Consider the following 24,492-nt stretch of genomic DNA (forward strand, 5'->3'; position numbering starts at 1 on the left):
AAATAATTTTGTCTGTATAATTTTTATCATACTTAACATGGAATTTGCAATCTGCCTATTATATAATGCTTTTAAATTAACATTATTTTACTGGTTTAACAGTATTCTAAATAGCTGGACCCTAGTAAACTGTGACCTATAGACATTTGATGTTTTAAATTTTTTTGTGTGTGAAGTAAATAATTCAGCACTTTACATTTTTACAAAAGGATTTTTCCTGTATTTAGGATTTTTCCTGAGATTAGATTACCAAAAATAGAATTACAGAGTCAAAGATTATAACATTTTATTTTCTGGGGTTAACTGAGAGGAGTTTGGTAAGGGGATGATGGGAAGCAACAGGGGATTCAGATGAACACAGGAACTTGAAACAAAAATAAATGTTCCCCCCCCCCAAAAAAAAAAATGTCTGACATACTTTAGATACTGATGGCCACAACCACAAAGCCAGAGTGAAACCAAGGTCTGGTTCCCAGGTGAATTTCCTTCCGTCTGTACCATGGCACATACTGAGTAATTCATTAAGTTCAGTTCCTTAATGAATGAATACTCTCCGTTCTTTTATGTTTGCTATTCTCAGCCCTGTACCTCACAATATCTTTAAGGGTCTCAAATCATTTCTTAAAGGTTCATCTTGGTTGGTCCTGATCCCCTATGGAGCCATGTCTGTTGTCTGTTTAGTGCTAAATGTGGAGGTGTATTGTCTCTGAAGACAGCCAAGAGCACAGGCAATACTCATCATAGTTAGAGTTGTGTTTAGCAACACATTTGAACTCCCAAGACCTGGATAGGCCATGCCTGAATACCAGTTTACTCTGAAGAATAGGGGACAGGCAAGACCCCATGGACGCCATGCCAGGGGTCAGCTTGAAGCATCATTCTTAGGTGGAAATTCTTGCAGTGGTCCCCGCAGACGACACAGATGGGTGCAGGAGCTGCTGGGTTTAGAAACCATCTTGTAACAGCCCCCTGTGCACAGCCTGGGTCCCAGCTAGGGTCAAGGCCTGGGAACAAGAGGTCCATTGCACTCAGGGACCCTGAGCTGTGGCCCCCAGCAGATGTTTACATTCAATTGTAGCCCTCCCAGGCCAGGAGTCAGGTACCCATGACTTTATACTGGAAGCAGGCCCAGCAGTCCCACAGAGGACCATACACCTTCATCATGTTTCCAGGACAACCAAACTAGAAAGCTGATCCAAGGTGAGCATCTTGCCTCGAGGGAGAAAGGGTTTTTCAACACCTCTCACCTGGCCTGTTGGATCTTGCATGATCATGGTCAGTTTTTGTCAGTGGGATACTTCCTTTTCTAGTCCCCTTCATAAGGCTGCTTAGCTAGTATCTGCCTCCGCAAAAAAACAAAAGCAATAATCTTTTGTTTATTTTAAAATACCAACAAAAAGTTAAGATATTTTAAAGAGCCAGATGGAATAATTTCTGTCTAGGTGAGGCAAAACTCAGGAATCAGCTGAAAGGTCAAGTTTGACAATGACATGATAGATTGGAGAGCTGTTTTCTCCTTAACCCAAAGCCAGGTGTTGCCATAAATTTACTGAACTTCAGGAGCTCGTAGCAGAGTGACTTTTTTTTTTTCTTCTCAATTTTTTCCTCTTTTTTTTAAATTTTATTTTATTTTTAAACTTTACAATATTGTATTAGTTTTGCCAAATATCGAAATGAATCCGCCACAGGTATACCTGTGTTCCCCATCCTGAACCCTCCTCCCTCCTTCCTCCCCATACCCTCCCTCTGGGTCGTCCCAGTGCACCAGCCCCAAGCATCCAGTATCGTGCATCGAACCTGGACTGGCGACTCGTTTCATACATGATATTATACATGTTTCAATGCCATTCTCCCAAATCTCCCCACCCTCTCCCTCTCCCACAGAGTCCAGGGAACTCTCTTACACTGTTGGTGGGAATGCAAACTAGTACAGCCACTATGGAGAACAGTGTGGAGATTCCTTAAAAAACTGGAAATAGAACTGCCTTATGATCCAGCAATCCCACTGCTGGGCATACACACTGAGGAAACCAGAAGGGAAAGAGACACGTGTACCCCAGTGTTCATTGCAGCACTGTTTATAATAGCCAGGACATGGAAGCAACCTAGATGCCCATCAGCAGATGAATGGATAAGAAAGCAGTGGTACATATGCACAATGGATTATTACTCAGCCATTAAAAAGAAGACATTTGAATCAGTTCTAATGAGATGGATGAAACTGGAACCTATTATACAGAGTGAAGTAAGCCAGAAAGAAAAACACCAATACAGTATACTAAAGCAAAGTGACTTTTTAGTCTTGTGGCCAAAACTAGTCAATAAACTTTTGAATTTGTACATGTATTAATTTGAAATTTTATAACCACAACCAGTATCATAGACTACATGGCTTGCTATTCGCCACATCTCTACATTAATACACTTCTGTATTAATATAATACAAAATTATGTAATTATGTAAGTTGTATATATATATAAATTGGATATATATATGTATGTGTATGTATATAAATTGTGTATATTTAATATATTAAGCTAACAATAAACTAATGCTAAAATTATATATTAGTAGCTAATAGGCTAGTATAATGATAAGTTAATACTAAGCTAATATAATATGTAATATATTACTAAGTTGATATAATATTAAGCTGAAGCTCCAATAGTTTGGCCACCTGATGTGAAGAGCCGACTCCTTTGAGGTATGGATAGTGCTTCAAAGTTCATGTAAAGAATTGACTTTTATTTGTGTCTCTTTCTTGTTTTGTGTGCACAGTGTATTTGAGCAGTTTGTGTATAAAGGATCATGCCTCCTAGCCATGGCTTATGTTCAGTAGATTGTGTAACAACTTGTCTTTGGGGCTGTGAGTTTTTTCCCGGATCTATTAGCACCTCCAAGTAAACCCATCTTAGGCTGAATCAGCTTATTTTCTCCAGTTCAAAGCTGTGGATTCTAGAGAGTAAAATACACAAAAATTTTAAAAAGCTAAAGGTCAGGAGATAATGATCTCTTCCTTTTCGTCAATACCTACATCTTTGGCTACTTAGGTCCATGTTTGGAGTGGCTTGGGCAATTGTTTATTCTCAGCCAGGTGGTCCAGAGGCAGCTTAAGAGTTACATTTTAACTGACCCGGGACATGTAATTTTCAACTCCACGATCACTGTTGCTTGCAATACCACAGCAAAGTGACAATATTAGCTTTTCAGGATCGACTTGGTGTCACCCTGAAACATCGACTCCAGGGTTCAGTTACAAGTGGGCTGTAGTTGCCCTTGTTTTCCATTGGTCCTCAGCTATGCAAGAGATGACCAGGGTCTAGGACTGACCTTGGCTTTAAGGATAGAATCTGCACAGTTCAGATGATACAAAGAAGGTCCTGGAAAAATAAGAATTGGTCCAAGATAAAATAATCCTGGAAGATCCCGTCCTTGACTCTCCTCCTATCCTATATGTATTCAGGTGGTCACACCACGAACTGCGGAAAGTTGATGGGTCCCAACATACTTCTGGGAGAAATCCAGATAACTAGTGACCATAGGGAGAATTGTTCACCCGTAGGACTGACCAACGGAGAAGGCAATGGCACCCCACTCCAGTACTCTTGCCTGGAAAATCCCATGAATGGAGGAGCCTGGTAGGCTGCAGTCCAAGGGGTCGCTAGGAATCGGACACGACTGAGTGACTTCACTTTCACTTTTCACTTTAATGCATTGGAGAAGGAAATGGCAACCCACTCCAGTGTTCTTGCCTGGAGAATCCCAGGGATGGGGGAGCCTGGTGGGCTGCCGTCTATGGGGTCGCACAGAGTCGGACACGACTGAAGTGACTTAGCAGCAGCAGCAGGAATGACCAAGGGAAACGATATTTTAAAAGCAGATAGTAACAAAGCTTGGAAGAGTTTTAAAAAGGGCAGGAATATGGTCAGAGTGCTTTTGTGTAGCTCGAAACTTTGATGTGACTCTGCGTATGTCATAAGGAAAAATGATTCAAGTAGCTGAATAATGGCAAATATATACCAATATTTAATATTGAGCTTAGAAGTGGTGGGGTATACTGAACACTGGTTATGGAAATCAGTATTCATATTGTAAACATTATCTAGTATGACTTTTGTTAACCCACCTGTTTCTGCTTTTTTCCCACCCCCAAAAAATATTTGCATGGAATTGTCATTAATACAAATGAAGTTTTTCAGAGTAACATTTTTTTTAATGTTTTGAACACTTCAAGTGAGATAGCAGTGGGAGGTTTTGGAGAATCAATTTTGTGTCTTGCAGAATTTAATGGAATGTGGACATTAGGCAACTTGGGAACAAGGGATTTGGATGAAAATAGAAATTTGAAACAAAAATGTCAAACAAACTAACTTCTGTTGCCTTCCTCAATAGAGATTGCAGCTGGTCTGTCCTTAAGGTAAGGACAGTGTTTCTCCTGTTTGATCTCCCTCTCTGGGGTGTCTTGTCATCTCCCCATCTCTCAGCCTCAGTCACAGCTAAGACCTTGTCAATCCCTGCAGTGCCTTCTTAATCTCCACCTCAAGCCATTCTGTTCCCTTCCAGGTTTTCACTGTCCCCCACATCTTGACTTCTTTCATGGTCTGTCTTGTTCAGGTCCTTGCACACACCACACATGCTTTGGTTCCACTCCTGCTGTGCTGTCCTGACCTGGCTAAGCCAGTGTCTTGTTTAATCAGACATCAAATTCCCAGCACTTTAAAGTCAGGGGTGCAAGGCTCCACCATCCGTAGGTCAGCCATTCAGACCTCCATGCTCCGATTCTTGCTCCCAGCTGTCAATATCTGTCAGCCTTGGCTGTCGCTTCTGTCACTCAACAGCAAAAAAAGTTAGAATAGCATTGAAGCATGTATATTACCATGTGTGAAATAGATCACCCGTCCAGTTTCAATGCATGAAACAGGGCACTCAAAACCGGTGCTCTGGGATGACCTGAGGGTAGGTTGGGATGGGAGGTGGGAGGGGGGTTCAGGATGGGAAACACATGTACACCCGTGGCTGATTCATGTCTATGTATGGTCAAAACCACGCCAATATTGTAAAGTAATTAGCCTCCAATTAAAGAAATTTACCCCCCCCAAAAAAACATTAAAGAGAAATCACACCCCCAAAAAAGCTTCTGTTCTTTACATCTGTGTCTCTTTGGCTGTAAAGAACAGAAGCTTTTTTTGTGCTGTGGTTTCTGTTTAGCTTTTTTATTGTAAAGTAATTAGCCTCCAATGAAAATAAATAAATTTACAAAAAGAAAAAGTGAAAGAGAAACCACACCCCCAAAAAAGCGTCTGTTCTTTACGTCTGTGTCTCTTTGGCTGTAAAAGACAGAAGCTTTTTTTGTGCTGTGGTTTCTCTAACTTTTTTTATTTTAAAGTAATTAGCCTCCAATTAAAATAATTAAAAAAAAAAAAAGCTTTTGCAGGAGGCCCCTTGCTGAGTGTAGCCCCCAGCCTATGACTGCCTCCGTCCACAGTTGTCTCACCCAACTCAGTTCTGCCTACTGTCAGCCTCTGGCCACCCTACCCTCGCCAAGACATGTGGACCATCATAGGCATTCTGGGCGGTATGTGAAGCATCTTGAATGTGTGCAGGGGCCATATCTGCTCAGCCAGGTTCTGGCCTGGGTAGTGCACACATTCTGTCCCCAGTGCCAGTGACCAAACCTGTTTGTTCCTTCGTCCTTGTAACTCTTGGCCTCTGATGGCCTAGAAGTGAAGTGAAGATGCTCAGTCATGTCCAACTCTTTGCAACCCCATGGACTGTAGCCCTCCAGGCTCCTCCGTCCATGGGATTCTCCAGGCAAGAAGAATGGAGGTGGTGGCCATTTCCTTCTCCAGGAGATCTTCCCAACTCAGGGATCGGACCCAGGTCTCCTGTGTTGTAGGCAGACGCTTTACCTTCTGAGCCACCAGGGAAGTCTTAAACAACAGAAATGTCTTCGAGTTTTTTCTGGAGGCTGAAGTCTGACATCAACGGATCCATGGGGCCACCCCTCTAATGACAGCTTCTGACCCTGTCTCCAAACGAGGTCAGATTCACTGTGGTGACCTCAACATATCTTGCTGGGGGGACACAAATCAGCCCATCAGAGGCAGAGCATGGCCCTGCAGATTCTGGAAATGTCAGAGGAGCATGGGCATCGTGTCACGGTCCACAGCAGAGCAGCTGGCCTCTCTCCACTTCACCCGCCCTCTCCACAACCAGGGCCCCTCTCTCCTGCATCCTCTATCTTTGTCCACTGAATTTTTCTTATCTTAAAAACAATTCTCTCCTGGCTTCTCTTCCCCTCAAGCTGCCATCCTCATTTCTCTGCCCTTCACAGAAAGCATTGTCCTGAAAGTGTTTGTACTCATGGTCCCCGTTGTTTCTCCTGTTTCTCTCCTGTTCTCAGTCAGATGCAGCTAACATGGAAGATTGCTCTCTCCTCCTGAGATTCCCTCTTGGCTTTTTAGGGTCCTTGCCTGGTTTTCCTCTCACCTCTCTGCCTGCTTCTTCTCACATTCATGTGCCAGCGCTTCTATCTCCTAGACCTCTGGTTTGTCATTCACCCTCGTGTTGCAAGGGCTTCCCTGGTGGCTCAGCCAGGAAAGCATCTGCCTGCAATGCAGGGGACCTGGGTTCGATCCCTGGCTCGGGAAGATCCCCTGGAGAAGGAAATGGCAACGCACTCCAATACTCTTGCCTAGAAAAGTCCGTGGATGGAGGAAACTGCTGGGCTACAGTCCATGGGGTCGAAAGAGTTGGACACGACTGAGTGACTTCACTCATTTCGTGTTGGAAAACACTCCTGCCCTGGTGAGCCTCAGAATTTGGTCTCCAACTTGGACCTTGAGAGCTCAGAATTTTGGACGCCTGTATCCAGCTGCTTACTTGACAGTTCCATCTGCCAAACTTCATGGACATCTCAAGCTCAACGTGTCAAAAACTTAACTCCTTCCCTTGCCTCACCTCCAACTCAAGTCTATCCACACTCCAACATACTCTGATTTCCTATTCATCCATCTGTAAATCCTGACTCTTAACATCATGGTGTATCCAAAATGTGACTGACTCATCACCTCCTCAGCTACAATCCTGGCCCAAGTCCCAACATTTGTTGCCTGGATCACCACCACAGCCTCTGAGGTGGGCTCTCTGCTTCCACGCTTGTCTCTCTGTGGTCCACCATGTGAAGAGGTCAGAGCTCAGGGCATAAGCCAGCATCCTGACAATGATCTAAATTCACTGACATGAGCTGGCTTCCACTCCGGCCCTTTGCCTACCTCGTACCCTTCCCTGTGGGCCTTCTGCTTTAGCACGCCTGGTTCTGCTCTTCCTGGAATGGACAATCATTTTGCTTCTATTTCAGGACTTTTCTTGCTTGCTATTCTTTCTTCCTGGAAAATCCTTCCCCATTTTGTCCAGATATACAGATGTTATCTACATAGCTTCCCCCTGAACTCTTCTAAATTCAAGTCTCTGCTCAAATATAACTTCCTAAATGAGCTTCTTAAGGCCACCATACACACGTTGGAAAGGACTGGCCCCCTGCACAACACACACAAATGTGTGTCCTTACCCCTCTTCCTTGCTTTATTTTGCCATGAGTACTTAACTCTAGTATCAATTCAGCAATCGCTTAGTCATGTTCAACTCTTTGCAACCCCATGGACTGTGGCACGCCAGGCCTCCCTGTCCATCACCAACTCCCGGAGTTTACCCAAACTCACGTCCATTGAGTTGGTGATGCCATTCAACCATCTCATCCTCTGTCATCCCCTTCTCCTCCTGCCTTCAATCCTTCCCAGCATCAGGGTCTTTTCCAATGAGTCAGTTCTTCACATCAGGTGGCCAAAGTATTGGAGTTTCAGCTTCAGCATCAGTCCTTCCAATGAATATTCAGTCCTTTAGGATGGACTGGTTGGATATCCTTGCAGTCCAAGGGACTCTCAAGAGTCTTCTCCAACACCACAGTTCAAAAGCATCAATTCTTCAGGGCTCAGCTTTCTTTATAGTCCAACTCTTACATCCATACATGAATACTCAAAAAACCATAGCCTTGACTAGATGGACTTTTGTTGGCAAAGTAATGTTTCTGCTTTTTAATATACTGTCTAGGTTGGTCATAACTTTCCTTCCAAGGAGTAAGTGTCTTTTAATTTCATGGCTGCAGTCACCATCTGCAGTGATTTTTTTTTTTTTTTTTTGGTTTTGTCAAATGTTTTATTGAGTGTAGACATCTGGAGTACTGTAAAACATGCATTATCTGTAGATTCAAAAAGGAGCAAGCCACATTGTCCTCACTGTCAAATGTGTCAGGCTTGGCATACATGATGGAGATTAATGAAGTATCATGAGAGTAATATGGTTCCTGAAAAGCTTCTACAATTTGGAGTAGGGTCTTAATCACGTGAAAAGCAAAGCTGTTCACATTTGGTGAACTTGCATCTCATTGGAGGTACACAGTATTTTAATTTTAAAACAAAAATAATTGTTTGTAGAAGATTCCCATCACCCCAACTTTACCTGCCCTTTCAGTTTTCAGAAATTTTAATTTAAAAAAAAAAGTATATGCCTTTTGGAAGTTGTACATTTATCTGAGCAATAATTAAAATTTATTTCTTCTTCGGTTGCTGAGGTGTATTAAATTTGAAGAAGATAATATCTCCATCTTCAACAATATAATTTCTGCCTTGTTGTCTGTACTTTCCAGCAGCCTTGACTGCATTTTCAGAACCTTCCTCTTTAAAATCTTCGTATTTCATTACTTCAGCCATAATGAATCCTTTTTCAAAATCTGTGTGAATCTTTCCTGCAGCTTGAAGGGCCTTCGTCCCTTTCCTGATGGTCCATGCACGCACTTCATCTGGGCCTGCAGTGAAAAAGTATTCTAGTTGGAGTGCTGCAAACCCAGCCTTAATGATCTTTGGCAAAGCGCTTTGTGTCATGTTCGCTTCCAGATACTTCTGTCTCTCCTCAGCACTCAATTCTTGCAACCTGAGTTCCAAGGCCCCACTAAAAGGAATGACCAAGGCACTTGGGTCATACTTGTCCACCCACTCTTTAATTTTTATCAACCATTTGTTTTTCTTTCTAATGTAGTCTTTTTCGGAAAGATTAACCAAGTAGACCATTGGTTTTGAAGTCAGAAATAAGTGTTTATTCAATACTTCAATCTCTTTGTCATTCCAATCATGATAGAATCGAACAGGTTTCTTTTGATCTATAACCCAGGATTTGACTTTGCACATTATGTCATATTCAGGTTTTAGTTTTTTATCTCCACCTCTCACAGCCACTTTCTCTAGTTTATCTATAATGGGCCCAACCATTTCCTCATCTTTAAGCTGAAGCTCTTCATGTATTATTTCTATATCTCGAACAGGATCTACACTTCCTTCAACATGTGTGATATCATCATCTTCAAAAGCACGTGTTAAATGAAAGATTCCATCACAGGCACTAATATGAGATAAAAAGGCATTCCCCAGGCCTTGCCCATTGTGAGCTCCTTTCACAAGGCCAGCAATATCCACTACATTTAGAAAAGCAGGAATTTTGCTTGCTGGTTTGTGGTACTGGCAAAGAAAGTCAAATCTTTCATCAGGCACAGGTACTCTGCTCTCATTCGGATCAATAGTGCAGAATGGGAAGTTTTCTGCTGAAGCTTGACTATTGGTTAGTACATTGAAGAAGGTAGATTTCCCAACATTTGGTAATCCAACAATACCAATTTTCAAGGAGGTTCCAAATCTTCCAATGATTGGGGGTGGTTTAATTCCATCACCTCCCTTTTTGGGGGGCATCAAGTGAGGCGTGGGCCGCTCTCGTGAGGCGCGGCCTAGTCCAACAACACCTCATTCATCCACACGCTGCACGCCGCCAGCTGCCCTCGCCCCATGCCGGCCACCCAGCCTGCAGTGATTTTGGAGCCCAGAAAAATAAACTCTAGTATGGATGCCACTGTTTACTAGAGACAGCCCTGCTTTATACTTGTACAGCAGTTAACACTCTGTTCTTACCTCCCCTTCTGCCTTCAATCATGTTGGCTTGGTTGGGAATTCTGACTGGAGCACAGAAAAAGGAAGGCCTTTTACGTAGGTAACATAATAATTAATACATCACAATGCAGAAGAAGTAAAAAAGCATAAAACCAAGAACTCAACTGATTCTTTGGAAATACTGATAAAAATAGGCAGACCTCTAATATAACGCCTCTGAATAATAAAAAACAGAAACATGTAACATTGTAAATGAAAGGTTTCTATCCACAAATACAGATACTTTAAAATTATACTAAGCTCAACTGTATGCCCATACATTTGAAATTCTAGATGGAAGATACAAGTTTCAAAGGAAATATAAATTACCAAAATTTACCTACAAGGATTCATGTGTTAATCTAGACAGTCTGTGTGCAGCTATGTTGTTGTTCAGTCACTCAGTCGGGTCTGACTCTGAGACCCCATGAATTGCAGCACGCCAGGCCTCCGTGTCCATCAACAACTCCCGGAGCTTGCTCAAACTCACGTCCGTGATGCCATCCAACCATCTCATCCTCTGTTGTCCCCTTCTCCTCCTGCCTCCAATCTTTCCCAGCATCAGGATCTTTTCCAATGAGACAGTTCTTTGCATCAGGTGGCCAAAGTGTTGGAGCTTCAGCTTCAGCATCTGTCCTTCCAATGAATATTCAGGGCTTATTCCTTTAGGATGGACTGGTTTGATCTCCTTGCAGTCCAAGGGACTCTCAAGAGTCTTCTCCAACACCACAGTTCAAAGCATCAATTCTTCAGGGCTCAGCTTTCTTTATGGTCCAACTCTCAAATCCATACATGACTACTGGAAAAACCATAGCTTTGACTATAGAGACCTCTGTCAGCAAAGTCATGTCTCTTCTTTTTAATGTACTGCCTAGATTTCATTCCAAGCTTTTCTTTTCTTCCAATAGCTTTTCCAAGGAGCAAGTGTCTTTTAATTTCATGGCTGCAGTCATCGTCTACAGTGGTTTTGGAGCCCAAGAAAATAAAATATGTCACTCTTTCCAATGTTTCCACATGTATTTGCCATGAAGTCATAGGACTGGATGCCATGATCTTTGCTTTTTGAATGTTGAGTTTTAAGCCAGCCTTTTCACTCTCTTTTCACCTTCATCAAGATGCTCTTTAGTTCCTCTTTGCTTTCTGCCATAAGGGTGGTGTCATCTGCATATCTGAGGTTATTGATATGTCTCCTGGAAATCTGGATTTCAGCTCGTGCTTCATCCATTTCAGCATTTCACATTATGTACTCTGCATATAAATTAAATAAGCAGAGTGACAATATACAGCCTTGACATACTCCTTTCCCAATTTGGAACCAGTCTGTTGTTCCATGTCTGGTTCTAACTGTTGTTTCTTGACCAGCATGCAGGTTTCTCAGGAGGCAGGTCAGGTGGTCTGGTATTCCCATCTCTTGAAGAATTTTCCACAGTATGTTGGAATCCACACAGTCAAAGGCTTTAGTGTAGTCAATGAAGCAGAAGTAGATGTTTTATGGAATTTTCATGCTTTTTATATGATCCAAGGGATGTTAGAAATTTGATCTCTGGTTCCTCTGCCTTTTCTAAATCCAGCTTGAACATCTGAAGGTCCTCAGTTCATGTACTGTTGAAGCCTGGCATGGAGGATTTTGAGCATTACTTTGCTAGCATGTGAAATGAGTGTGATTGTGTGATAGTTTGAACATTCATTGACACTGCCTTTCTCTGGGATTGGAATGAAAACTAACCTTTTCCAGTCCTGTAGCCACTGCTGAGTTTTCCAAATTTGCTGGCATATTGAGTGCAGCACTTTCACAGCATCATCTTTTAGGACTCAAAATAGCTCAGCTGGAATTCCATCACCTCCACTAGCTTTGTTTATAGTGAGGCTTCCTAAGGCCTACTTTACTTCACATTCCACGATGTCTGACTCTAGGTGAGTGATCTCACCGTCATGGTTATCTGGGTCATGAAAATCTTTTTTTGTATAGTTTTTCTGTGTATTCTTGCCACCTCGTCTTAATATCTTCTGCTTCTGTTAGGTCCATACCATTTCTGTCCTTTATTGAGCCCATCTTTGCATGAAATGTTCCCTTGGTATCTCTAATTTTCTTGAAGAGATCTCCAGTCTTTCTCATTCTATTCTTTTCCTCTATTTCTTTATACTGATCACTTAGGAAGGCTTTCCTTGCTATTCTTTGGAACTCTGCATTCAGGTGGGTATATCTTTCTTACTGAATTGAAGTTGGGCAAGAAGAAATCATGATTCAAACCTATATCTATAGTACACATTGTATAAGAGAAATATCTGTGAACAAGATGAATAATGTTCTTACTTTCATGGACCTTACAACTGGAGCTGTAGCCAGAGGCCAGATCATGCATGGCCTTGTAGCCACATTAAGAAATGTCAAGTTTGTCTGGACTTTGTTCTAAATGTGATGAGAAACTGTTGGTGGGTTTCAAGCAGGTGAATGACTTGATGTGATTTCCTTTTTGAAAAGATCATTCTGGCTGTTATATTGAGAATGTATCATGGGAATAAGAGCTGAAGTAGGGAGACCACTTAGAAAGATAGTAAATAGTTCAGCAAAGAGTCGATAGTGGTTTGGACAAAGGTGATAGTAATAGGGGCAGAGAAAATGGCAGAGTTGGCTATATTTTGGAGAAAGAATTGATAGGACTTGATGACCTATTTGATATGGGAAGTGAGGGAAAGTGAGGAAATAGAATAACTTTTAAGTTTCTGTGTTGAACAAGGGGGTAGATGGTGGTGTCATTTACAGAAGCAAGTCTGGGGTTGAAGGAGCTTGTTTTGATTACCATTGATTTCATACTGGATATGTCAAGTTTGAGGAATTTGTGGATGTGTTTAGTAGGCAGGTTGGTTGTATTGGTATAGTGCACACAAGAGTGGGCTGGAATCCTTCAGTTGGGAGTCATCAATACAAAGACAGTGACTAAAATCATAAAAGATTGGGCCTCCAACAGAACTCAGAACATCAACTTACTAAGAGGCTTGGTGTCGGCAGAAATCACTCCACCAGCACTATACTGGCAAAGGTCGTGCATACCTTCCTGCTCCCTGAAATCCTAGGGATATATTTTCAGACTTGTCTTTCTGAACCCACTGCTGCTTGGGGATACTACTGTCTACTCCTTCATGTGAAACTGTGCTCTCAAAGTTTCCCATTCTCTCCTTCTAAGTTCCATTACTTTGCCAACAAAGGTCTGTCTAGTCAAGGCTATGGTTTTTCCATTAGTTATGTATGGATGTGAGAGTTGGACTATAAAGAAAGCTGAGCACTGAAGAACTGATGCTTTTGAACTGTCGTGTTGGAGAAGACTCTTGAGTGTCCCTTGAACTGCAAGGAGATCCAGCCAATCCATCCTAAAGGAGATCAGTCCTGGGTGTTCATTGAAAGGACTGATGTTGAAACTGAAGCTCCAATACTTTGGCCACCTGATGGGAAGAGCTGACTCATTGGAAAAGACACTGATGCTGGGAAAGATTGAAGGCGGGAGGAGAAGGGGACAACAGAGGATGAGATGGTTAGATGGCATCACAGAGTCAATGGACATGAGTTTGGGTGGACTCCAGGAGTTGGTGATGGACAGGGAGGCCTGGTGTGCTGCTGTCCATGGGTTCACAAAGAGTTGGACATGACTGAGTGACTGAACTGAACTGAACTGAACTGAAGTTCCCTTTCCCTAAACCTTGTGGTTTCCCAGGGCAGACTAAGGAGTTAGACCATAGGTTGCACTGTCAGGAACAACTTCTCAAGCCACATCTTCTCTAGGATCAGGAAGCTGCTTGCAGATTTCAGCAGCTGTTGGTTTCAGAACTTGATGGAGGTCAGGGAGAAATCCATGAAGACATCTCAAGGTAGAGAATCTAAGATTGAGTGAAGGGCAAATACAAACACCCTGAGGTGTGAATGTGCCAGGGGTGTTTGATGAACAAGGCCACACAGGTGATGCAAAGGGGTTGAACTTCATTTTTAAAAGTTTTTCTGAGGGCCACTGGAAATACTTTGGGTTTTCAGCTGACTAAAATGGATAACCACTGGGGCATTACGAGCAGCTGATTGCTGATAATAAATGTTTTTTCAGGCTCCTTCTGGCTGCTGTGTGGAGAATAGACTCTGGAAGCAGGGAGATCAGTGATCACAACAACCGTGGCAACAAATGACAGTGTGACATGTTACACTTATGACCCTAATAGACATTCAAATGGAGACGTTGGCTACACAGTTGGTTCTAAATGTGTAAACTTCAAGGGAGAAAGAGATGAGCTGCAGATAGAAATTCAGGACTCATTGGCTGACAGGTGATATTTACAGTCATGTAACTGAATGATATTGCATTTTTGGTCCTTCCCTCCCTCCTTTCTCCCCGCCCTCCCTACCTCCCTCATTCACTCATGATTATAAAAGTGATAAAGCTTATGCTCAGACTCTGAATCAAACATTTTCCCTTTTTTTTCATGTGTGTGTTCAGTCGCTCATTTGTGTCCTACTCTTTGTGACACCATGGACTGTAGCACGCCAGGCTCCCCGTCCATGGGATTCTCCAAGCAAGAATACTGGAGTGGGTTGCCATTCTCTTCTCCAGGGGATCTTCCCAACCCAGAAATAGAACCTGTGTCTCCTGCATTGCAGGTGGAGTCTTTACTGCTGAGCTATTGGGAAGGGCTTCCATTTTTTTTTTTTTTTTTACTCCTCCACCAAATATGTGCTATAAACCCTAGGCAGTGTATGGAACTCTTGTGTTGCAATCTGGGCTCCATACTGCAAGTGATCCTGACACAAAATGCACATCTTAGTAGTACTTGAAAAGATAGAAGCAATGTAGCCTTGAGAAAAGAAGACTTTCTAGGGAAAACAATTGTAATAAGCTATGTGGCATCTATCTAAAGCAAATAAAACCTCTAATTTTAAAAGATACACACACCCCAGTGTTCACAGTGGCACTATGTACAATACCCAAGCCATGGAAGCAACCTAAGTGGCCATCAACAGATTAATAGACAAACAAGATGTGATATATATATACACACACATATATATATGATATGTGATATATATATATATATATATAGTAGAATATTACACAGCCATAAAAAGTAACAAAATTGTGCCATTTGCAGAAATATGGATGGACCTAGAGATTATCATACCAAAGTGAAGTAAGTCAGACAGAGAAAGACAAATATATCACCTGCATGTGGAATCTAAAAAATACAATAAACTGCTGAATATAACAAAACAGAAGCAGTCTCATGGATATAGAAAACAAATCAGTAGTTCCTAGCAGGGAGAAAGAGAAGAGGCATGATAGGGGTAGAGGATTAAGAGGGACAAACTACTATGTATAAAATAAGTAAGCTACAGGGGTATATTGTACAGCACAGGGAATATAGCCAATATTTTGTAATAACTTTAAAAGGAGTATAGTTTATAAAATACTGAATCACTATTTTATAAATCTGAAATGAGTATAATATTGTAAATCAACTATACTTCAATTAAAAAACAACCCCCCCCCAATTTTTAGGAGCTATTTAACAAAAATAGTTAAATTTAAACAAAAAACCCTTGACTAAAAATTGCAACGATTCATATTTAGGCTTCACAGAACAAATGTTTGCAAAAGTCATATGGCATTTCCAGGGATTAGTGAGGTCTCTGTGACTTTCAACCTGATGATCCTGTAACTTTCTGGCTTTAAGATATTGGTGAATACTGTTATGCGTATGTCCCACCTACCTGATGTTCTTGGTAGCAGTTGCTACACTGTAGGGACAGACTCCTCTGGAAATAGCTACAACACACACTTGGAATCTTACAGTCACATAATCAACCATTTTACTAAATACAAGCATATTTTCATTCACATACAGCTAAAGTTTTTCACATTTCATTACAGTGCACAACAAAGTGAGGAAAAGTACACAGTACATTTTATTCTGGAATATGAGGCAATCTAATCCAACATGCAGTTGTGGTCTTTGTTGCAAGTTAGTTTATCTTGTCTTCACCTATGTAGTAAAATAGCTTCTAGAGCTTTACCCTTAATATTGTACTAACACCTGACTTTTTCACACCTTTTCCAAAACCCACTTATTGCAGTGACAACAGCACTGAATTCTACTAAAATGAGTTTTAAAGTTCTAGAATTTGTTTAAGCAGTTAAGCTCAGCCACTTCTGCTGAATCTATGATGAGTATTTTTAAACCTGCCTAAAAATGCAAAGAATGAGAAAAATATACATATGATGTATTTAAGTCAAGAAAATGGTAGAGAGTTTTGTTTCTATCCTTTTTTTCTTGAACTGACAGAATCCAGTCAACTCTCATCTATCCACTGGATAATCTTGCTTTCAGAATCTTCTAAACATAATTAAGTATAGCAGTTGATGAAACTTTGTGTTAGCCCAATTTACTATCTTTTATTTGTCTTCTACAACCACAAAGCTGGCAACTTAGTTACTCCACCCAAGCTAGGTCACGCTAAACCAAGGAAGAGATGATGATTGGGTCACTTGTAGTGGATGCTGCAGGTAGGTCTAAGGTGGTTTGTTCCCATAATTTTCATGATTTTACTGCTTTATTTTGGCTGAAGTAAATCCTCCAAATTTCAGATTCAGTTACATCCATTCTGAAATTTAATACCATATTTCAAAGCAATTTACCATCCTTAGGCGTTCGTATCACAATGGAAATGAGAAACCTGACTCTAATCAGAATTGGTTTTTTTACTACAAAAAGTATGGCTTTTGCCTAGCTGAACTGGCTACAATCAAAAAATCATTTAAAGCATCACCTCTCTTAAAGAAGATAATGGAACCGCAAGGCAACCATTTCAAGTTTCTGATGCAACTAGTTAGCTGTCTGTTCACCTGAGAATTAAGAGTTAACTTTGTAGGGTAGATAGGAGCCCAGTGTAGGCATATGGCAAACAAGGAGCCAAGGTCATTGTGAAGTGAGTATTTACCCCCACCCCACTCCCCATTGCTGTATTTAGTTCCTTTCAATAATATATCCACTGCATTTCAGTGATAAGAACACATAACCCAAATAGTTCTAATATGTGTTCACTGTGCAATTATTCACTTGTGTAAAATCCTCTTGTCAATAATACCTGAATGGGCTTTACCTTTGACTTATGCCCAGGTTTCCTCAGGGTTAGAGCTGAGTTATAATCAATAAGGAAACATATCCTAACATGTAGAGAATATTTATTTGCAGTCATATCTCTTCCAAAGTAAACAATAACAGTTTATTCATTGGGCAGCAGGATGATGCAGTGAAGTAAAAACCAGGAGTCAGAAGACCTTCACTTTGGCCTAGTGACTCTCCTCTGCCTCTCAGTTAATTTTTTTGTAAACTGGGGAAGAAAACCTCATGGCCTCTTACAATGATCAAACAGGTCATTCAGTGAACCATAATGTGTCTGTAAGGGTTACAGCCCCTCCTAAGCAGATGTTTACGTTCAGATCATAGTCACCAAAGCAGTGAAATCCCAGGTGTGGTCAGAGGCAAAAGGGGGATGACATCGGTATTAATAGTATTTCTCTCTTCTAATTCCATGATAATTTGCATGGGAAAATTTCTTACACAGTGCTGGTTATTCTTGCACAAGACTGTACATTTTTTTGAATTGATAATAACAGTGTATAAATTGACTCCCTCTTGACATTCACACCATTTTTTTTTATCAGAACACCAGGCCTTGAAAGGGTCTTATGAAAAGACTGGCCCATACCCCTCATTTTACAGATGAGCTGTGGAGAGCTAATTGGTACCTTTTAACCAAACCCCACACATACATTTAGTGCAGGATATTCATATTGGTTGGGTCAATATCTCTCATTTTTGTAGGTTTGATCATTGTTCCCGATGTGATACTTTTATCCCTTTTACATATTTTATTATGATCGTGACCTATGCAACACCGAGAAATAGTTGTCCTGACTGTGGGTGTACTTTCCTGGGGGGCCTGGTTCCCTGGACCTCAGCTTCTTGACATACAGTCTACAAAGGGCATACAGAGCAGCCAGTGCGCAGCTTGGGCCACAAAACAGGGCCAGTTCCAGTTCCAGGTTCCCCCGCCCACCTACCAATCACCTGTCTGAGGGCCCCTTGGGGAAGAGGCTCACTTGGTATCCAATATAGAGGTTTAAGTTCTCTTGAGTCGCATGATGATTCTATCATTTTGATCAGCTGGAAGTCCAGGTGGGACAGCAGGTTTTGGAGACACAAGGGCTAACTAGCACAAACATCTTCTCTCTGATTTGACTACCTCTTCTGAAGAGTGAACCACGTTGGGGACAAATCCACTCTTCACCCCTTCCCAGCCCTCCTGGATGGTAATATCCCCCCTTTTCACCAGCTCATATATGTCTCTTGTCAGGTCTGTGAAGGCCTTCTCTACGTTAATGGCGTCTCGGGCTGACGTTTCAATGTACTTCATGCCATACGCAGCAGCCAGTTTCTCAGCCTCGTGGCGAGTCACTTGCCTCTGTGTATCCAGGTCACACTTGTGACCCACGAGAACGAATACAATTTGGTAGGGCTGGACGTGTACTTTGGTCTCTTCTAACCACTCGTGGACATTCTGGAAAGACCTGCGGTTGGTAATGTCAAATAAGAGAAGACCACCTACTGAGTTCCTGTAGTAGGCACGAGTGATGGATCTAGAACACAAGAGAGAAGTCAAGATTGAATGCCAAGCCCAAACTCCTGTACTTCAGTGAACTCAAAGAGTGGTCTCTGGTTAGCGACAGAGTCCTTCGGTGAAAATGCTTTTCTCTTTGTAACAAAGGAATACAAACGTCATTCCATCATAATAACGATACATGAATTTGCAATTGAGCTAAACTTTTCAATTGAGCTAAGCTTTGAAATGGTATCTTCTAGAAATGAATGCTCGTGGGCATACAGGCATTTTCCCTCAGCTTAGGTCAAACCATAGTTAACCTGTCCATTCTCACCACTGAAGAGCTGAATGAGATTTCTTTTTCTGCTAAGTGGGATATCTAAGTAACAGGTTATCATGAGGCAAATGAAATAATGGATTAAGTATTCTGTCACCTGGAGAGCTCATTACAAATGATCATAGTTGGCATAGGATTTTCTAAAAAAGAAAAATGAATTTATGATAGTTGACAGGAAATACAAGTATATATCACAAAAGTGCTCCATTTATCATTACCGTATTTCTCTGTTACCTTTTTATTTTCACCAGAGGTCTTCAACCTCTTCTGTGAAGGGGAACACGATTTTGTTTTTTTACTTTGCAGGCCATGTGGGAATAGGAAAAAGAGGGATTGTCTGCAAAGACCTTGAGCCAATTGTCTGTCTGCCCCACTTCAGAGAGGCTGACTCAGGAGCCACCAGGTGGGAGAAACTGCCTAAATAGACAAAGCTTCCCCTTAAAATCGTATGATTTATTTAAAGCATTGTAATCAGAATGTTTCTAAAACCTATTATACATTTTCTCTACTTCTGAAATGGAAGAAACCACATATATTTTCGCTTCTTGATTTGAGGAGCTTCATTTTCAATGTGCATTATGGTACTTTTCTCAGGGCATCTTAGACATTGTAGAACTATTTGCTTATCCAGTCACTTTCCTTAGACTACCATGCTTCTTGACCTATGTCTATTTTTAGTTTTTCTTTCTCCTTGGATGAAGAATATAAACAATGAGGGACTCGATAGCTTAAGCCTTAGGACAAATGGCCCAGTTGGGGCCACAGAACAAACATTGTCCAGGGAATTGGAGTCCTAGCTAGATGATGGTAAGAACAAAACAGCAAAAAATTTTCTTAATGTAAACAAAGTTAAAAGACAAATGAAAAACTGAAAAAACACTTTACAACATCCATGACAGAAAAGGATTAATATTCTTAATATACAAAGAACCCTTAGAAGTCACTATCATCCAATAAATAATAATCCGTGGATATGAAAAGGCTGTTCATACAGAAAGAAATTGCGACAAACACAAAAGATGCCTTTCTTCGGTTATAATGTGAAACATGAAATCACAAGTTCAAAGTGAACCTGGACAAGGATATTTGTTTGCAGAAGTGGGGAAGTGGAGACAAGTCTAACTTTTCTCCCCACCCCTCTTCAACCAGCTAACCAATATCTTCTATGTTTGATTCTTGTTCACTAGATAAATGATGATTTATTGAGGCCTCTTGATTGAGTTTTGGCTGCTCTGCATGACTGTAGCTCAAAGTTTTCTGCGTACACTGCTCTGACTTTTGTCTTTATACATGCAGTTTCCTCACACTCATCAGGCGTCATTGTCTCCAGTAAGCCTTCCCTCATCTGTGTCCATACATATAATTACACGTGATACATGCTACAAGTGAAACAAAGTGTTGGAAGAGAAAATTCCACCTGTTTATTTATCACTCATTATGTGCTAAATGTTATCATAGGCGGTGAGCCTACAAATATGAACAAGGCACTCTTTTGTGTAATTACTGACCTAGTTCCCCCTCCACTATGCTAGCAGAGACATTCTAGGAGGGCAATGCCTGTGTCTATTTTGTTTACATGGCATCCCCTTACAGGAGGTTCCTCAGGCTGTTTCCCCAGTGATAGGTGCAGTGTCTGGCAGAGAGTGAATGATCATTGCATGCGTGCTAGTTGCAAGAAAGAATCAATCATCACATACATCTCTATTTCTATCTAGTATTTATGTTTCTATCTATATCTTTATCTCTACATCACCTATCTAGATCTGTCATCCTACATTAGGATGACCTGGGAACATTTTTTGAAATGTAGCATAGGGACTGAAATTGATGAATGACAGAGATCAACTCCAGCGAGTTGATTAACCACGAAGGGGGCAAGTTGGTGGAGTTGTGGTACGAGCAATATGTATTATTGACTGCCAGGATGTATCTTTCCCTCTACTGAATTCCCAGCTAGCTGAAGGTGGGCTTGAGCAGAAACTCTCAGAGCCTCGCTACCTTCGCTAAGGGCGGCGACCGGGACCAGGAAGTCCTCTTCCCCCGGGGATCGGGAAAACCCAGAAGACCTCCCACTGCTCACGGGCCGAGTCTGCGCTCCCACCTGAACCTCTCTTGACCCGCGGTATCCCAGATCTGGAGCTTGATGCGTTTTCCGGGTTCGATCTCCACCAGACGGGAGAAGAAATCCACCCCCACCGTCGGGTCCGAAACCTGGGCAAAGCGGCCCTCGGTGAAGCGGCGGATCAGACACGACTTGCCCACCGTGGAATCCCCGATGACAATCAGCCGGAACTGATACAGCCAGATGGCCTCCATTGCCGAGGCTCGGCAGGTCTCCTTGGCCCGGGCCTCAGGCGGCGAGATGGGGGCGCCAGGCCGGGGCCTCGGAGAGCGCGGCTCGGTCCTGATCTAGATCAGCCACGAGGGCATCGCTGGCCTGGGAGCCTCAGGCCAGGTAGGCCCAGGCGCGGGGAGGACCGAGGGATGGATGCTGCGCTCGCGGAGGTGATGAAATGGCAGCAGCATCAGCACCACGCACTCTGACTCATCACTGACAACAGGCTTACTGTAATCCTCCAGGTAGAGGCGACGCCCAGCACCACATTGTCTGTAAAAGCAGCGCACATAGAAATGGCCGGGGGCGGGGGTTGGGGGGGCAGAAGCTAGTTCCCTGCTTTTCTGGCTTAAGAGTCAGCATTCAAAAATCTAAGAGCACGGCATCCAGTCTCATCACTTCCCCGGCAAACGGATGGGGGGAAAATGGAAACAGTGACAGACTTTTTCTTGGGCTCCAAAATCAAAGGCTATGGTGACTGCAGCCAGGAAATTAAAAGACGCTTGGTCCTTGGAAGAAGACAGTGTTACTCGCTCAGTCGTGTCAGACTCTTTGCGACCCCATGGGTGGTAATCCGCCAGGCTCCTCTGTCCATGGAATTCTCCAGGCAAGAATACTGGAGTGGATTGCTATTCTCTTCTCCAGGGGATCTTCCCGAATCAGAGATCAAACCCGGGTCTCCTGCATTGGCAGGCGGATTCTTTACCGCCTGAGCCACTAGGGAAGCCTTGGAAGAAAAGCTATGACAAATCTAGACAGCCTGTTAAAAAGCAGAGACATCACTTTGTGAACAAAGGTACCTATAGTAAAAGCTATGGTTTTTCCAGTAGTCACCTATGAATGTGAGAGTTGGACCCTAAAGAGGGCTGAGCACCGAAGAATTGACGCTTTTGAACTGTGGTGATGGAGAAGACTCTTGAAAGACCCTTGGACTGGAAATAGATCAAACCAGTCAGTCCTAAAGGAATCAACACTGAATATACATTGGAAGGACTGATGCAGAGGCTGAAGCTCCAATACTTTGGCCACCTAATGGGAAGAGCTGACTCACTGGAAAAGACCCTGATGCTGGGAAAGATTGAAGGCAGGAGGAGAAGGGGATGGCAGAGGATGAGATGGTTGGATGGCATCATCCACTCAATGCTTTGAGCAAACTCCAGGAAATAATGAAGGACAGTGAAGCCTGGTGTACTGCAGTCCATGGGTTCACAAAGAGTTGGACACGATTTAGCCACTGAACAACAACTTCCTTTCTTCCACCCACCTCCTTTTCTTAATTAAAATTTTTCTCTGTCTTTCAAATAGCAAAAGTAACACCTCTTCATTAAAACTAGTGAAACAGTATAAATATACTGAAAAGAAATATGAAGTTTGCTATATATTCTTCCACATGTATTTCTATAAAATATATACATATACACATTTATTGCTGTTTGATTTTACACAAATTTGATCAAACTGGACCATTCTGACATTTGCTTTTTGCAATTAATAAAGAATCGTAGACATCTCTTTATTTCCAACTCAGTTTCCTTTTGCCATAACAATGCTGCAAAACAACCCAAATGTCCATCAACAGATAAATGGATAAACAACACATATGTTATTTCTATGAAATAGGGTTTTAAAAAGAAAGACCAAAAAGTCAAAGAGTATGAATATTTTAAATGTTATAGATATGGCCATTATACTTTGAAAACATACTTAGCAATTTAAATTCTAGTTGGCAAAGTTTGAAAAGACCATTTCTTTTTTTCTTTTCTTTTTCTTAGGAAAACTATCAGAAGTTACTTTAATAAAATTAAATCCTGCCACAGTGGGATGGGTACAGTGGGGTGTCTGGCTCTCCCAAGACTATAAATTGCAGAGTGAACATCTTGTAGTCTTTGAATATGATGTACTAAAATCATTAACTTTACTCCTGACAAAACCAGTACAAAGTTTAAAACTGTGTTCAAGCCTCTGTGGCCTTGTCTTTTGAAGTAAAATGCTGAGTTGAGTCAATGATTGGAAAATGTGAAGATTTAGAAACAAAGAATAGCTGTCAGGCTAAGGAACTGGTAACAATTTAGACTATAATTCTGCCACATAACAGAATCACCCAAAGTCCCAGTTCCCTGAAGGATATAGATAAAGGCCTGATATATATTCCTAAGTTGTTTTTACAGGAAGCAGACACCCCCTTCCCACCAGATGAAAACTGCTGATCTCAAGAACACAGACCCTAGGCTGGCTGAAACAAGAAGGTTGATAATGCTTGAAATGTCACCTTGATGTCAACCAATCCAAGAACTGTCCACAAGCTGATCACACCCTACTCCTTGAACACTATAGAAACTCCTTACTACCCACTCCAGGCTGGGTCATAGGGCCTTCAGGGCATTAGCCCATTGTGGCCCCCTTTGCCTGGCAAAGCAATAAAAAAACTATTATTTTCTACTTTACCCAAAACTCTGTGTCCCTGTTCCTATTTGGCACCGTTGAACAGAGGCCAAGTTTCAGCGACAAGTTTACAGCAGTTAAAAGCCCTAACAGTGAGGCTTGAAAAGACCATTTCTTTGGCATTACTTCAAGCATCATATGTGATATTCTTTATTAATTCTTTCCAATCTGATGTAATTACAAATAAATGGAATCACACAATATATGGACTTTTGTGACTGACTTCTTTCACTTATCATAATGTTTTTGAGTTCATCCACATTGTAACATATATCAAGACTTTGATCCTTTTTATAACTGAATAATATTCCATTGTATGACATACCATATTTTGTTTATCCATTCATCTGTTGATGGACATTTGGGTTGTTTCTGCCTTTTGACTGTTACGGATAATGCTGCTATGAACATTCATGTACAAGTTTTTGTTAAAACCCAGCTTTGAACTCTTTTGGATTTAAACCTAGGAGCAGAATTCCTGTGACCTATAATAACTCTATGCTAAATCCTCTGAAAAAATGCTAGAATGTTTTCCACAGCAGTTGCACCATTTTACATTCCTACCAGCAATGCACAAGGATTCTGATTTCTCCATATCTTCCAACACTTTATTTTCCGACTTTTTTATTCTAGACGTCCTAGTGAGTATGAAGTAGTATTTCATTGTGGCTTTGACTTACATTTCCCTGATGACTAATGACAATGTGC

The 24,492-nt window shown here is 41.7% G+C and overlaps 1 protein-coding gene and 1 pseudogene across 2 annotated transcripts; both read right to left on the reverse strand.

The window, feature by feature from the left end:
- Positions 1 to 8,201: 8,201 nt before the first annotated feature.
- Positions 8,202 to 9,816, reverse strand: LOC113887353 (annotated as a pseudogene). The gene has a single exon (XR_003509716.1). The product of XR_003509716.1 is annotated as an obg-like ATPase 1 pseudogene (transcript).
- A 6,038-nt stretch (positions 9,817 to 15,854) lies between these two features.
- On the reverse strand, positions 15,855 to 21,678 carry RAB39B (RAB39B, member RAS oncogene family). The gene is made up of 2 exons (XM_027534459.1): positions 21,109 to 21,678; positions 15,855 to 18,707 (listed from the first exon to the last, which is right to left on the reverse strand). The coding sequence occupies exons 1-2, from the start codon at positions 21,321 to 21,323 to the stop codon at positions 18,281 to 18,283; spliced, it is 642 nt and encodes a 213-aa protein (XP_027390260.1). The 5' UTR covers positions 21,324 to 21,678; the 3' UTR covers positions 15,855 to 18,280.
- Positions 21,679 to 24,492: the final 2,814 nt, after the last annotated feature.

This window comes from Bos indicus x Bos taurus, chromosome X (genome assembly GCF_003369695.1).
Source record: "Bos indicus x Bos taurus breed Angus x Brahman F1 hybrid chromosome X, Bos_hybrid_MaternalHap_v2.0, whole genome shotgun sequence".
NCBI lineage: Eukaryota > Metazoa > Chordata > Mammalia > Artiodactyla > Bovidae > Bos > Bos indicus x Bos taurus.